This window comes from Maylandia zebra, linkage group LG10 (assembly GCF_041146795.1).
Source record: "Maylandia zebra isolate NMK-2024a linkage group LG10, Mzebra_GT3a, whole genome shotgun sequence".
NCBI lineage: Eukaryota > Metazoa > Chordata > Actinopteri > Cichliformes > Cichlidae > Maylandia > Maylandia zebra.
In genome coordinates, this window is record NC_135176.1 from 8,524,707 (window position 1) to 8,540,034 (window position 15,328).

The 15,328-nt window shown below is 39.5% G+C and overlaps 2 protein-coding genes across 10 annotated transcripts in view; one reads left to right on the forward strand and one right to left on the reverse strand.

The window, feature by feature from the left end:
• The window catches only part of specc1 (sperm antigen with calponin homology and coiled-coil domains 1), an 84,760-nt gene extending 73,878 nt beyond the window's left edge, over nucleotides 1–10,882 (reverse strand). For 7 of the 9 annotated variants that reach the window (XR_002721187.3, XR_013100504.1, XM_012920811.4 and 4 more), the window contains exon 1: nucleotides 10,751–10,882. The gene's annotated coding sequence lies outside the window, so the exon portion shown is untranslated. Of the gene's footprint in view, nucleotides 1–5,214; nucleotides 5,300–10,366; nucleotides 10,588–10,750 lie in introns of those variants that run through there. The other 2 variants (XM_076888978.1, XM_076888977.1) reach the window with 2 other exon arrangements.
• Nucleotides 10,883–11,563: 681 nt separating this feature from the next.
• Nucleotides 11,564–13,747, forward strand: timm22 (translocase of inner mitochondrial membrane 22 homolog (yeast)). The gene is made up of 4 exons (XM_004557407.6): nucleotides 11,564–11,882; nucleotides 12,280–12,476; nucleotides 12,993–13,065; nucleotides 13,151–13,747. Exons 1-4 carry the CDS (start codon nucleotides 11,570–11,572, stop codon nucleotides 13,225–13,227), a joined length of 660 nt encoding a protein of 219 aa, XP_004557464.1. The 5' UTR covers nucleotides 11,564–11,569; the 3' UTR covers nucleotides 13,228–13,747.
• The last annotated feature ends 1,581 nt before the right edge of the window (nucleotides 13,748–15,328 follow it).

The window sequence follows — 15,328 nt, forward strand, 5'->3', positions numbered from 1 at the left end:
AGTGTAGTAACAGTTGAGTTAGATGCTCAACATTTTTTTTTTTTTTTTTTTTTTTTTTTTTTAAAGGCATGCAGTTTCACACTCAGATTCCAAGTGTGATTGATATACATCTGACAAAAACATGCTTTCGACGACATGGATTCTGATACTACCATTGTCACTCCCTACATCATAAATTACAGCCTTCTAGTGTCACAACGTCACTTTATTCCCATGATTATTCACCATGGGTGGTGACCTGTGTCATTATTGGACCTAACTACCTAACCATGACCATACGACTGTCTTTTTAAATCCTATATTTTGATGCTGCAAACAGAGTTAACTTCTTTTCTTCAATATTCATCAGATGACTGTAAAGGTTCTAATTAGCAATGGTAACCATGTTTTCTATCAACATCTATTCTTAATGGATTGTTGTAACACTGAGCATTGCAATACACCAAGTCATGAATCAATCTCTCTTTATTCCAAATTACACAGGAATGCAGAATACTTTATAATAAAATGAACCAAAGGACAGACGTAATTAGGCAACCCAATGTATTCCAAATCCAGCAAGTCGTAGACAAGTTTAATTTAGTTGCTAAGAGCGATTGCTTTTACTTTAAAGGCAAATGTTCTCCATTTCCAGTTTGCATTGCCTTACTTAAGTTTCCATACAGCTCAGAGAGTAGATAGCAAATGTTCGTAGACAACTTTGTGCGTTTCATGCAAACTACAAGAAACTTTTCTAGTGTCTCAAACAATGACAAGGATCTGGCCCCTCCACTAAATTTCCTGGACTTTTGAAAGCCCTAGCCTCCAAGCAGGGACTTTTTAGAAGTAGAAAAATACCCAGGACTTAATTTAAACATTAGTTTCCACAGTGGAAACAAAGCTTTCATGCTCCCAGGGGAAAGTTCCTGCAGTGGTAAAGTGGGAAGATTGTTTACTGTCTTTTTCTTCTTCCCATACATACCTTGTCATCAGCTTCTCCTTTTTATCTACAACTGAGAATATTTTCCAAGACGGTGCTGCTTACTTGGAGTAAACAAGAAAATAAACTGTGAAGGTGAAAATAAGGAGGCCTATGACTAATTATGATGACTATTTTTTTCAGCCATACAACAGTTGCCTTGCACATCAGGATGTTCCTATGAATTTCTGACCAAAATAAGCTTCCTTGCCATCTGCATAAAATTAAAACCAAACATGCAAATGTTAAATATGCAAGCAGGAAGTTGCAGACCCCTGGAGTATGAACCATGTCAAACATTAATAAATAATGATGGTACATAAAACCATGTGGCTGGTTGCTCAGTGGGTGACACGTCTGTCAGGGGAATTCCTGTCATCATATAATACAAGAGGCCAGGCAGACAGACTTCTGAATACCACAGTTCTCTCATAAAACTAAATGCAGGCACACAATACAGTAAACACCAAATGCTTGTCCTCCTCTTCCTTTTCCACCTTCTGTGTAGAGGAAAAAGCACTGAGTCAGAATCTCCACGAAGACAACACTGTCACATGGGATGTAAAAACAAATACAAGATGTTCAATGATTCAGTCGAGCATGTCTAAAAATACAGCATTTTCCATCATCACTTGGCATTTGAAAATTGAAACTGCTCACAAAATTAGCCTAAGGCAAATAGTCGGAGAATTACAGGATTACACAATCAACATAAAATTAACTTAGACTAACATGAAAAAGGAATATTAGTAACAGTCCAAACAAACTTGACTATGGCTAGATCCCAGTTTCAAGATGTGGAAGCTAGCTTAGAAAATAACAAAGTAGCTTAACACAATGAAAAAGTTACAAATGTCAGTGTTGTCAAATCTCTGAAATAGACATTTCTAAGAAGAATGAGGTGTGATTTCATTATGTATACTATACTGTTGAGGGGCAGGCAGTCTGGTTTTTCATTTTATTGGGGGAAATAACATTAGACTGTTTTTGATAAAGCCTTTATGTTTAACCTTCTTGGTAATACTGTATCTGAGAATCTGATCCAAACCACACCAGCGCCAAGATTCATGGATTATATTAGCAGTTGCTAGTCACTACTGATGTAGCAACTGGTGAAACCTAATATAGCAATGATGACGTCTATCATTGGAAGCTACTTGGATGCTAATCATAGTAGCGAAAGAGCACTGTAACTAAGCTTCTTACAAATGAAAGCAGAGATTATCTGTGTGTCACTGCTGCTGCTGATATTAGTGATATCTCATTACCATAACAGCAGCTGAACAAATTGCCATCTGCATTACAGCTAATAAACGGATAGCTTTTTTTTTTTTTTAAAGCATACAACACTCCCAAATTAAAAGCTATTTTACTTTAAGATAGAGAAAGTAATACAAAGTTGCTAGTGGAGTTGACAATACACATCCAGGAAATTTTCACCTCCCACCCATGCAAAAATTGATTCATTTTGTCTGACCACCCTAGCATATCCAAAGCATCTGTGTGGCACCTGGATGTTGCAAAGCGACGTGTGCAAAGTCATTATATGGGCTAAAGTGAAACAGGAAGTGAGTGGGATTAGCTCTTATCCCACGCTGTGAGATAGTCTTTGTTCTCCCCCTGTGTTCCCCCTTTAGAGGAAAGAGATGTGAAACTAGGATGCAAAAAGCTGTATTAGAGGGTTTCCGGCAAAGTTTTACACAACATACTAGAGTAAATGTGACATTTTTGTACTGTGAGCGACTTGTAAGAACTGAATGTAGCAAAATCATGATGTAAAAAAAACAACAAAAAAACACTAAAATTAGCACAGCTGTACAAATATAAACAGAGTAAAAGCTAAAACCATACTGGAGTGAATGTAGGAGACTTAACCTACAGCTTGAAATAGTTTCATATACAACAAGAAACTCCACTACCCTTACAGTATTATACCGCACCGATGCTCAACTAAAACCCAGAAAAACTACTTCTCACCATCTGGATATTAAATAGACTAAAGATTATAGCTGATGTTGAATCATCACTTTTTTAGTTCAGTACAAGATGGGAAGAAAGTAGAGCTATTCAGCAAAGTGCTGTGTCGACAATTTCCTTTGATCTGGACCCAGATCAATATAACGCTTGCCTGGTCTGTTTACAACATGGCCTCCCAAACGAATCACTTTTTGAATATATGCTCATATTGAGAAGCCCAGTTCCCAGTGTTTATGTCTGATACAGTATTCACACACTGAAAATATGCCACTGTATTTAAATTAGGATAAGCTCCAATATTTGGTCTTCACTTGTGTACTTACTAACTTTTCAAGTACATGTTGTTTATTGTCATCTCTCTCATAATCAGAGTCCACAGTAAAATGACATGACTTTAAATGTATATGATACTACATGAAACAGTAAACATGCAGAGCGGAAAAAAAAAAAAAAAAAAAAGACTAAAAATAAAGCTTGTTCCCATTTCATAAATAAATAAATACAACTACATAATAGTTATGGTATCAGAACAACTAATTAGAAAATTACAACAGTCATCAAAGCAATCATCAGAAAACTGTTGACTTTCCAAATCTGTTCAGCTCAGCTATCTGAACCATGGTTTGGTACATACCATGTTATTTTAAGGGGTGGAGGGGGGGGGGGGTGGAGGGGGGGGGGGGGGGGGGGGGGGGAGAAGTAAACTCCATTAATCTGATGGATTTCCATTTAACTCTCTTCATAGCGCCACCGAACCTTTTAGCATAAACACCAAGCACATGGTTGGTGTTTATGCTAAACACCAAGCACATGCTTAATTAACTTATCATCCCAGCAAACATACAGTCATTATCTCCTCAGTGAAAACTGGTCATGATAACGGTAAAAACTGTGTTACTGATGGATAAATGTTTATTTCAACATCCAACACTGGTCCAGTGAGACCATCTTTTACAAAGCAACAAACAACAGTGATATTAATGCATGAAGAAATTAAATGTACATATTCTTGTTTTTCTTAACCCAAGCACATTTGCTTGACAGCTAATTCTATCAATAAACACTTGTAAGAAGGCAGCACACAAGATTTTTTGTACATAAGCACGCTAGTATTACAGAGCCTGCTTTTTTTTTTTTCAATACAAACACTTTTACCTAGATATATATTCTGTCTTATTTGTTCTACGATTATCTTAAGATGTCTGGTATGGTTTTTAGGGCAAGAGCTCAGGAGCGCAGTTGAGGCACAACATGCTGAGGGAAATCAACAAAAACTTCTGCCATAATTCTGGATAAATTTTTGACCAACGATATCTAGGTAATGTAGAAGTAATACATCCAGAAGACCTTAAGGTTGCGTCTCTGATGTCGGCACAACTTTAATTTTGCAACAACTTTTCAATACTGTGTCACTAAAGTGTCACTAAAAATTGTTAGCCGACAGTTTTTAAACATGGAAATGTTTGCTCAGATTACGTATGCTGCACAAGAATTTCCTAATCATAGATTCTCAACCTAGAAACACACTTAAACAATATTTCATTACATACCATAGTTTTAAAAAAGTACAATTAATATCCTATAAATTAGCTCCAGATGTTAGGCAAGCACTCTGTTGGTAACACAGCACTATTAGCAAGAGCTCAAGAGTACGCTTTGAAATGAAGAGATGCTGTATTGCAAAGCAAGAACTCAGTCTCAGTTTTAGGATGTCAAACTTCCATATTACGGTTGTCAACAATCAGGGTAAATCCCCTTAATGCTGCAACTTAAGTTAGCCACCCTCTGAACATACATGTTCATAAATTAATTATATTCTTAATGTTTCCTCTAAGGAAATATAGGTTTATAAAGTTAACCCTTCAAAAACTAGTGTATCAATATCAGAACAATCACTATACACAGTGAATAACTGAGGTATTCACTGTGCCACATCACAGCAGTTACAGTCATCCATTATTTCCCAAAAACCTGCTCTGTCCTCGATTCGTCGGTGATACAGGAGCATGAGCTGAGCTAGATACAGTCTTCATGCATATTTCATCTGGTCCATCCTCCGTTTCATCTTTCTCAGAGCAAGGCTCCCTCGAGGGGCTAACTTCCTGCTCTGATGGTGTCAAAGTTCTTTTCTAATAAACAGCCAGTCAAAGCCACGTTGCAAAAAACTTCAGCTACTTTTCAGTCTGTCCTGGCTGGCTACATGTACAATGAGTGGGCGGATTCCATAGAAACACTAGCATAGCATCCAAGATGACTGTGAGAGAATAAAAAAAACAGACCTCAGTAGCTTTCCACAATGGAACACCGTAGTATTAGTACCACTGACTAGAAATTCTGTCCAACCCAAGAGGAGGCTTCCTCTCTGCGCCTTTTGATTTTGCAACAGTACACAGACTTGTTGCATCAGAGCTATTTAATGTGAACAGTGGGTGTGACCATTTTAATTTGTATGGAGACTGAAAGCTATTACAATGGTTCAGACATCTTTCAAATACCAAGCAAACATCATAATGACACTCCCCGTGTATGCATAAACATCACACATGTGAACTGGCCTGTCCTGTCCTCTCCTCAAAATAGCTCAGTAGCTTATTTTATTTGTCCATTCTAGAGCTGGATATTACACTTTTGAAAAGCACAGCTGTTGTTGTCAGGAGGGAGGGCAGGCAAAAAAGCCTGATATTTGTGTAAAGACCATATCTGCGCTTCACCTCAGATCTGGTCCAAATGACCCATTTACAAAAACAGAAGCATTCCTTTGAGGCACTCAGACTGCGATGCTTGTCAAGAATGCAATCAGTTTCCTGGACAGTAATCAACTAAAAACAGCCAAAAAGAAAAGTATTCTTAGAGTTACCTTCTTAATTGAATGCTCTCAGACAAACGTAGTGCAATGGCTTTTAGTCACTAGCGTTTTGATAGATTGAGCATTAGCTTAAGGAGGAAAAAAAAAAAAAGCAAAGAGAAAGTTGCTCCTGGGAATAATGTGAAGGCTGGAATCCAACTGTGCCTCTACAAAGGAAAAGTTAAAATATCCCAGAATATAACAAGTTTCTCAGAAGGCACGTGGACTACCAGAAACAAAGGTTTCTGTTTATTCAACTGATTGAATCCCACTGCAGTACTCATTTCTGCTCCAATCATCCAATCTCTTCCCTATCTCCTCAATTAAATTCTCCTCTATTGCAGTAAAGGACATGCCACTCCAACTGTACATACAGGCCAGACCTTGCCTCTTGAGGACGAATAAGAACCATTTTGTTCTCAGATGAGTGTGTGCAAGTGTGTCAGGGATAGAAAAGAGCTGACTGACCACACCAGGCTTAGAACTGGCTTTCCATTTTATATTAGCATTGGCACCATATTAGAGTTTTAGAGCTATTCTTGACATAGACAAGAGGGTCAAAACGCATAGCAATAAATTTTAAATGAATGGTTACAAAGAGAGAGCGCTCTGGGAAATAGACCTTAAAAGCACAAACAGTTATTCAAGCTATACTTTAGCTGTATGACAACACAACACCCTCCAGTTCTGACTCAAACTGGAACTGTGAACTATACTCAGACAGATCTGCTCTTATTTAACACTTAATTTGAACTGATACAGACCCTGAGCTTCATTTTCATTTGAATCTTTAAACCTTTCTTAATATAATCAATTTAATTTAAAGCCACATAACACATTGATTTGTTTATTCCCAGTGACGTTACACAAAAATGTATGCAAAGGAAAGTGTTGCCAAGGTGATTGCTTTATGAACAAGCCCACAGTCTAAACATTGACATGCACAGGCTTTAAAAACAACACATACTTTCTATTTTACATGGACATAGACTCTCTCTTCCTCAAGCTACAATGTGTCCACAGAGTTATAGATGAGGCAGATATTCACATATTTTGAAAAGCTTCCTAACTGGTTCCATCTTTTACAGAATTGTCCCTCCTCACTATTGAATTGACAATATGGTTTAAACTACACCAAGGACCTGCAATACTCACCAATGACCCACACTTGACTTCTGAAACAATGCCAGATGGCTATTCAGTTATTCCCCTTAACCTCTACCCAACATTGCTTTTCTAAATATGCTGCAACTCAACAGCAGAAGGAAAGGGTACAAAATGAATTTGGAAAGCTTCTATCAGTGGTCCTTGAAATGTTTCAACTTTTTTGCAGTCCATCTGATAATCTAAAAATTAGTAGAATTTTTTATGACTCTGAAACAGAACAAAATATGGAAAACTAAATCTTGACTTTAATGTTTTTCACAGCATTGCAATATATTTAGAAATTAAAATTATAGTATCTATTGACAGCCACCAAGCTACCTTTTAGGGGAGCTGGAGGTTTGGACAGTGTACATATGAATTAAGATGAGTTACTGATGTCTTAAGGTTTACACCGAGTCAGCAGTTCTTAATTATCGTGGTACGTCATTCCCAATGAAGTAACCTGGCAAAATATCTGTGATGAGGGCTTACCTGATTAAGCATAGCGGACTAAGATCACTGTAATTACTGCCTTTCACTGTTTTTAATCATCAGAACCAGAAAACCCTAGGGATTAATAAAGTATTATGCTTCTGATTACTAAATCAGGAAAAAGGTTACTCCAGTGCAGACTCATTTCACACAGCATGTTCATCTGGACGTAGCGTTTTCAGTGGGAGAAACGTTTCGTCACTCATCCAAGTGACTTCTTCAGTCTCAGCTGACTGCAGGTTTCCCCAAATCTTATAAAAAGTACATTTCGATCGTGGCTCAAGAGTTGGGAGTTCGCCTTGTAATCGGAAGGTTGCCGGTTCGAGCCCCGGCTTGGACAGTCTCGGTCGTTGTGTCCTTGGGCAAAACACTTACCTACTGGTGGTGGTCAGAGGACCCGGTGGCGCCAGTGTCCGGCAGCCTCGCCCCTGTCTGTGCGCCCCAGGGTGGCTGTGGCTACAACGTAGCTTGCCATCACCAGTGTGTGGATGATTGGATGTGTAAAGCGCATTGGGGTCCTTGAGGACTAGTAAAGCGCTATACAAATACAGGCCATTTACCATTTGCATAATGACTGAAACCAGCAGTCACAGTGGGCTGGGAGGTCAGTTGCGTCATCGTAATTATGCAAATTCCCATGACCATTGATCAACAACTACTTATCAATGGAGAGAATGACCATGAGTACCATTCAAAGAGAGTTGGGAAATGGCTGCAATCACAGCATTGTAAGGGTGAGGGAAGTTTTAAAAAAAAAAAAAAAAAAAAAAAAAAAAAAAAAAAAAAATCAACTGACAAAGAATCACCACTGGAGGCTCTAAAGGGTTCCAAGTACCTCTACGGCAAAGATGGCAATCCTATTAGTTCTGTCTTTTTTCTGGCTTGCACTGATCAGACAACATTAAAACCCCCAGCCCTAATATGCGCCCTCATTGTGAGAGCACACAAGCTCTGACCCATTACAATATGCACATGACCTCTGTGGTGTTTGGCACTGGGATGTTGGCAGCAAATCCTCTGTGTCCTATGAGTTGCTGGGTGGCACTTCTGTGGACTGGACGACTTCTAGCACATCCCACAGATGATCAATGGGATTGCACAGTGTGGATAGTGGAGACAGGGTCACTGCTTCAGACTCCTTGTTATGGCCCTCATGCCTAATTCCTGACCAAGTTTTTGACTGTTACAGGGAATGTTAACCACGAGGAGGGCGTGTGCTTGATCTGTTATCATGTTGAAGTGGGTGTATGAGTGAGCGTAATATCCAGGTGAATCCCAGGACCAGAGTTTACCCAGGGATGGATTACACCCACTTCACCTGCAGTTTTAATGCTGTGGCTAATCTGTGTGAATCGCACATTGAGAAAAGGCAGGAACCAATTTCATCAGTTAATGTTGAGAAATTAACAACCTGATGTATCCACTTTAGAATGAGCTACTGTCTGACTGCCCATCGTGCTGCTGACAAATTATCGATATCCAATAGAGTTTGTGTCCAGACCAATGAAGTATTTCCCCTTCTTAAATGGTTAACCATGAGAAGCAAAGCCTTATATTGCCTAAAAACAAACCTCATCAGAGCTCGTGCATTGCTTATGTTTGAACTGGCTTTTCTGTTTGCATACTCAAAAGAGAAAACCGTCATTTGTTCACTTGTCACAGGACTTCAAAGTGAGCCGTGTAATTAAAATATGTATTTGGCTTCTTAATTTTTCCTCTCTTTTCATTACTGAAATGTTCTCTTTTGCTGAAGTTTATCATTCAGGCATGATTATGTTAGATACTCGGCTGGTTTTCTGGAACCCATCTTTTAAGTCTACATTTAAAGGTTACCTGGCGAGAGAAAAATTACACACAGAAGCTTAGTCAGGATAATTTGTCATAATGAAACATTTAAGGATCTACTAAAGTCAAAACCAACAAACGTTTTACAAGTACCTGCAAGAAAACACAAAGACATGTTTGACAGCTTCACACAGAACTAATTGGGAACAACTGGCTGGCTGATGACGTAAAATGGCCTGCATTTGTATAGCGCTTTTCTAGTCCCTAAGGACCCCAAAGCGCTTCACACTACATTCAGTCATTCACCCATTCACACACTGGCGATGGCAAGCTACATTGTAGCCACAGCTGCCCTGGGGCACACTGACAGAGGCGAGGCTGCCGGACACTGGCGCCACCGGGCCCTCTGACCACCACCAGTAGGCAAACACGGGGTTAGTATCTTGCCCAAGGATATTTGGCATGCAGGCAGGAGGAAGCCTGGGATCAAACCACCGACCTTCTGATTAGTGGCTGACCTGCTCTGCCACCTGAGCTACAGCCACCCCGGACGTGTAGAAAAACAGCTTGCAGCACACAGAGGCAGTTTTGAAGGTAATTTGCCATTAGCATCAAAATTTACTTAAAGCCTGAGCAACATTAGTAACTTTATCTCTGCATTTTTTATGTTTCTGTCAGGGAGAAGTGTTAGACAAACACTAAAAACCAAAACTAAAATCTAACAGGAAACCAGGACCTGACTGACCTCTCTTTGCAGAGGTTTTAAGACCAACCCGGGGTTACTTTCCACTTTACAAGAGGATAAGCTTATTCCAGTACTAGATATTTAGATATTTATATCAGACACATTGTACACCAACAAAATTAATCAGATCAAAGAAAAGATTTTAAGCGTAATATTCAGACCAGTTTAAAGAAGTTGACCCGTTCTTCCTTAAGGAGGAAACTTACAAAGTGTTACATTACCAGGCATCAACACTATCACCGCGTTAATACCTTTTATTTTAATGTTTATAAAGAAGGCATAAATACTGCTCAAGCAGAATCCTGTTGGACTCGCGATGGTGCAACCTTAGCCAGTAAACTGAAAAATTCAGGATGGACATTTGCAGCTACGGAAAATGGGACATGAAATGCAGCGTTAGTACTGTTAGTCCACTTACTGTTGGCCATCACTGCAGTCATACAGTGCCACGCTCAATTAGCGTGAAAACAACACGTCCTTGGCTCGAGCTATAATTTTATGACAGCCGTTATTATCGTTTGAGGAAAAACGCGTCTGCTCTGACAATGACTAGTCGTTACGTTAAAGGAGCATAGACGTGTACAGTGACTATGCTGGCAATGAGCATGTCACCGTCAGCCACTTCTACGTTGGTGTAACTCGGCGAAACCCGAGCGACTCTCTGTAGCCCATTCTTTAATTTAGACACCGAGAAACAGTAGAGCCTTTACAGTGAAGTTTACAAATTTCACCCCAAACAACGGACGAAAAAAGCAGAAAGGCCACATGCTATGAGAAATAAACAAGTGTTAATTAATCTCACCTGTTCCGTACTGCGGTGGAGCTGCTGTGTTGACAGGATGCTGCCACTGCCGCCTCGCGCACGCATTAAGGTCTAACCACCAGCGGTCTGAGCTCGAGCCGATAGGTGGAGCGCGTGAAGCGAGTTTGGCGCATATGCTTTGGCGCAGTGTTTAAGGGGTTTCTGGGAAATGTGGTCTTTTTTTAACAGGCCAGAAAAATGATAAGACAGCATGTAAGGAACAGCGTTTTCGCCTCAGGTGTAAACTTATTTAGTCAATTTAATTTGTACTGTACCTTTGTTTGAAGTTTAGTGTGCTTCAAAGTGGTTCACAGATGAGTGACAGGCGAGATAGATAAACTGTAATAAATAAAAAACAATACAATAAAGACAGGAGTATTGAATAAAGAAAATAGACGTCAATAATGAAAAATATATTAATGATAAAATAAACACAAAAATAAAAGTAATTTAGAAGACATTAATATAATAAAACAGAATTAAATGTAAAGTAATCAATAAGATCTAGTATAGTCTTGCGAAATTCTGTTACGTTATTTAATTATTATTTGATACAATAATCCAGTGGAAAGAGTGTAGGTAGACGTACGGTGTTACGTAAAAGCATAAACTCCTCAACCACACTTTAAATACAGGTTGACTTTGTGTCGAATGTGCTAAAATTAACCAAAGTAATCTTTTAGTGAGAAAATAAAATCATTTTAATAAAAAAAATATGAGAATACACACATTATTTAATCTATCGTGGTTTATTCGTGTTTTTGTGAAGCTAAACACTTTAATTACCGTTATTTCTATCAGCAGACAAATGGGACGAATATGCGCGCGCTCGTCTTTCGACAACATTTACTTGAAGCTCTGTCATTGAGAAACATGGCGGCCTCCACAAGAGCTGCAAACGCTGCTGCTTCCAACCCACAAGGCCCAGCTTCGGTCGGCCCGAGCGTGGACAGCCCGACTCTTCAGTACAGTATGATTCTGGAGCATCTTATCGGTGACAAGAGGCCCGTGAAGGGCCTGAACCCCGCCGTGATGGGGGGGCTGCCCGTGCCTCCGAAAAGCGACGAGCAGAAGATGATCGAGAGGGGAATGGAGAGCTGCGCCTTCAAGTCTTTGCTGGCCTGTGTGGGAGGTAAACGGAGACATTGAGAGTGTAACAAACATCACAAGGGTTTGGTGTTTTTGTGCGTGTTTGGCTGCTCGTGCAGAATATTTCGTGTGCTAAGTCACCTCAGATATACGAGGCTATGGGAGCTGTAATGCTGTTATACCAACAAACAGCAAATTAATCAGTCATCTGATCAAACCAATCGGTCATCGATATTGTCTTGTTTTAAAATTATGTATTTGTGTTCAGACATAAGAAACGTAAAAGCAACATTTTAGAGCGTTTTGAATAAACAGGTATCAAATAATCAGTTTATAATACAGCCACGATGTTGCCCAAATGTAGCCATTCAGCTCAATAGCAGAAAAGATCTGTATATATTACAATTTTAAGAGTCTGATGATGTTTTTGCTCACCACAGGGTTCGTCCTTGGAGGAGCATTCGGCGTTTTCACAGCTGGAATTGATACTAATGTTGGCATCGACCCCAAAGACCCTTTGAGAACTCCAACAGCACGAGAGGTTCTAAAAGACATGGGCCAGAGGGGGATGTCCTATGCCAAGAACTTTGCCATTGTGGGCGCCATGTTCTCCTGTACAGAGTGCATCATAGAATCAGTAGGTCACAGCTTCTTACATCCTCATGTGGGTTCTGACAGACTCATAGTGGACATATAACCTCAGACTGGAGTTCAGAACAAAAGGCAAAAATGAGCAAAGGCGATTCATTTTCAATGTATCCATCAGTCTCTTTAGAATAATAAGGAATGAATGAAATAATGATAACAGTTTGTCAACAAGGGTTTGAGATGTGATGTGAATCCATAACATGGCTTCAAAGAGGAAAAATGCTCAATATGTGGTCAGATTACTAGAGCACCATCAGAATCACTGAAGACATATTATATATGTGGACAGCAAAACATTTTCAGCAAAGTAGTTGCAACTTAAGCTAAGTTTGTAAATGTGCAAATAGTACAGCAAAGGTGGATGCCAGCTATCTCTTATTAGTCACTCCTCTCTCTAAAATGTAGATGCCAGTATTATATTTGCTTTGCATTTCTTGCTTTTATTCTAACCCTGCAGTACACTGTGGTAATAAGTGTCTTTTTTGTACCTGTTTTTCATTTACAGCACAGAGGCAAATCTGACTGGAAGAATGCTGTGTACAGTGGTTGTGTGACTGGAGGAGCTATTGGCTTTCGCGGTATGTAACTTACTTTATTAACTAATAGTTTGCATTATAGCAAATTTATTCATTTTGTCCACGTGTTTATTTTTCTGTTTTGCAGCTGGTCTGAAGGCTGGTGTTCTGGGATGTGGAGGCTTTGCTGCATTCTCTGCTGCAATTGAATATTACTTGAGGTGAAGCTCTATGGAGTGGCTCGATGGACAAAAACATAAATATTACACATGTGGACCAGAGAAAGAAGAATCTCGCTGTGAGCTTGCTAACCGTGATGTTTCCCTGCACATCAAGGATTGCTGTTAAAGCAGAATTGAAGTGTACTGTTCAAACACAGGGATTTTAAGTGGCACCACAGTAGGCTAAAGAAAACAAACAAACAAACAAAAAGACTTGTCTGTTTTTCCTGTGACTTTCATATTGTGGACAGTTGGAGCAAGGAATGCCAATTTCTCATGGTGAATCTTCAAAGACAGAGCAGAGTGGGTCTGCTTCAGTGGCGTACTGATCAGGTGATGAAAGCTGAACTTGTGTGAACTTCACTCTGGGTCTGTAAAAACTCAGATGAGCAATGCTCTGCCTGTAAAACATTTCTTTGATGTGTAAGTAACTAATCCACACAGGATTATTTATAATAAAAGCATTTTTTAAAATTGTGGATGTACTACTTTTCCTTGATTATTAAAGGACTACAACCCCCAAACTAGTCATTACCTTTGCTTTAATTTTTTCTTTTTTTTTATTATAGCAAAAGTAATCTTCAGGAAAGGTTCTCCAGGCTTCTTGAAGGACATTCAATTCAATTCAATTTTATTTATATCGCGCCAAATCGCAACAACAGTCGCCTCACGGTGCTTTATATTGTACAGTAGATCGTACAATAATGGATCCAGAGGAAAACCCAACAATTATATGACCTGCTATGAGCAAGCACTTTGGCGACAGTGGGAAGGAAAAACTCCAAAAAAAAAAAAAACAGAAAAACTTTTCTATCTGAAGATGGTGGTGTTGTAATTTTTTTTACTTTATTTTTTAATTACGTTAGCACAGTAGTGATAGGAAGGCCCCAACCTTGCCTTCCTAATGTGGGAGCCAACCAATAGGACCACTCCCTCCATGTCTGCGACTAGTGAGCCCACAATCATCACCATCTAACAAGGTACTAGGATATTACTTTCCACTTGTATGCACAATCATACTGGGTCACAGGTTGAACAGATATCCACAGGTGGTATAGGGGAAGTCCGGTAAACAGGTCACTGGTGGCAGGAAACTAAGTCAGTGGGTCAGAAGGGGCCAGCTGACATTCAGTCTCTGAGCATGTTACATGTAGTACACTGGGGTGGGGTGTAACGCTGATTGTCCGTCAGCAAAATTCCCTGTTTGAATTGTTTTCTGTCGTTCCCATCTTGTTCTTCATGTTCCTTTCATTTTTGCTTCCAGTGTCCAGCTGATGCTGATGTAGATGGTGCTGACACACGGTCATCTGGATCTTCATCATTGTCTGAGATGATGTCTGACAATTTGCTGCATGACCTGACTCGTTTGCTGCCTATCTGGTCATCAGTTTCTTCTTTCATCTTTTATTTTTCTGTCATGGTCCTGTGTCATTTGACCCAACTTTTTGTGTTTATTATTATTATTATTATTATTGTTATGATCTTGTGTTCTAGTTAATTCTGATTATGTGTTCGGGTTTAAACTTTTTAGTTTTAAGGGTTTTGGTTCTGTTTAGTTTCTGCTAGTGATGGCCCGCTTGAAGCTGACGCTCCGGAGCGTGTGTCGAAAAAAACAACACACTGGTTCAGAAGCACTGTGTCGAGGCTTGCTTCGTTTGGCAAAAGTCACGTGACCAGTGACGTCCGAAGCTTCATTACGCACGTAACTGCTTCGGTACCTGATTCAAACGGATATAAGGAAGTGAATCATCCACGGGATTCGTGGAGTGTGTTGATGGTGACAGAGAGCGAAGAGGTGATCATTCCACTGACAGATATGGAGCCAGCGAGGAAGAGAGGACATTCTGGCGTGTGGGAATATTTTGAGTTGATTTTGCTCAATTCATTTTATCTGCCGAAGTGAAAAACTTGAAATGTCCAAAATCATGTTTTCATAATGTAAATATCATTACAGCATATGACTTCAGGAACACTTCCATGTGAATTAAAGCTAATGAAGACTACAAAAATGTATTTGACACTATACGTACATTACATTGCTACACAGTTTAGAAAATCATTTTGTTTATTGTTTTTAGGTGATAGTCTGCAGGACCCAGGAATAC

Bases quoted from the DNA above. Each gene is read 5' to 3' on its own strand.
- timm22 (XM_004557407.6), top strand. From the start codon at position 11,570: ATGCGCGCGCTCGTCTTTCGACAACATTTACTTGAAGCTCTGTCATTG. The intron at 11,883-12,279 runs GTAAACGGAGAC...TGCTCACCACAG, and splicing joins TTTGCTGGCCTGTGTGGGAG to GGTTCGTCCTTGGAGGAGCA. The intron at 12,477-12,992 runs GTAGGTCACAGC...TTTCATTTACAG, and splicing joins CAGAGTGCATCATAGAATCA to CACAGAGGCAAATCTGACTG.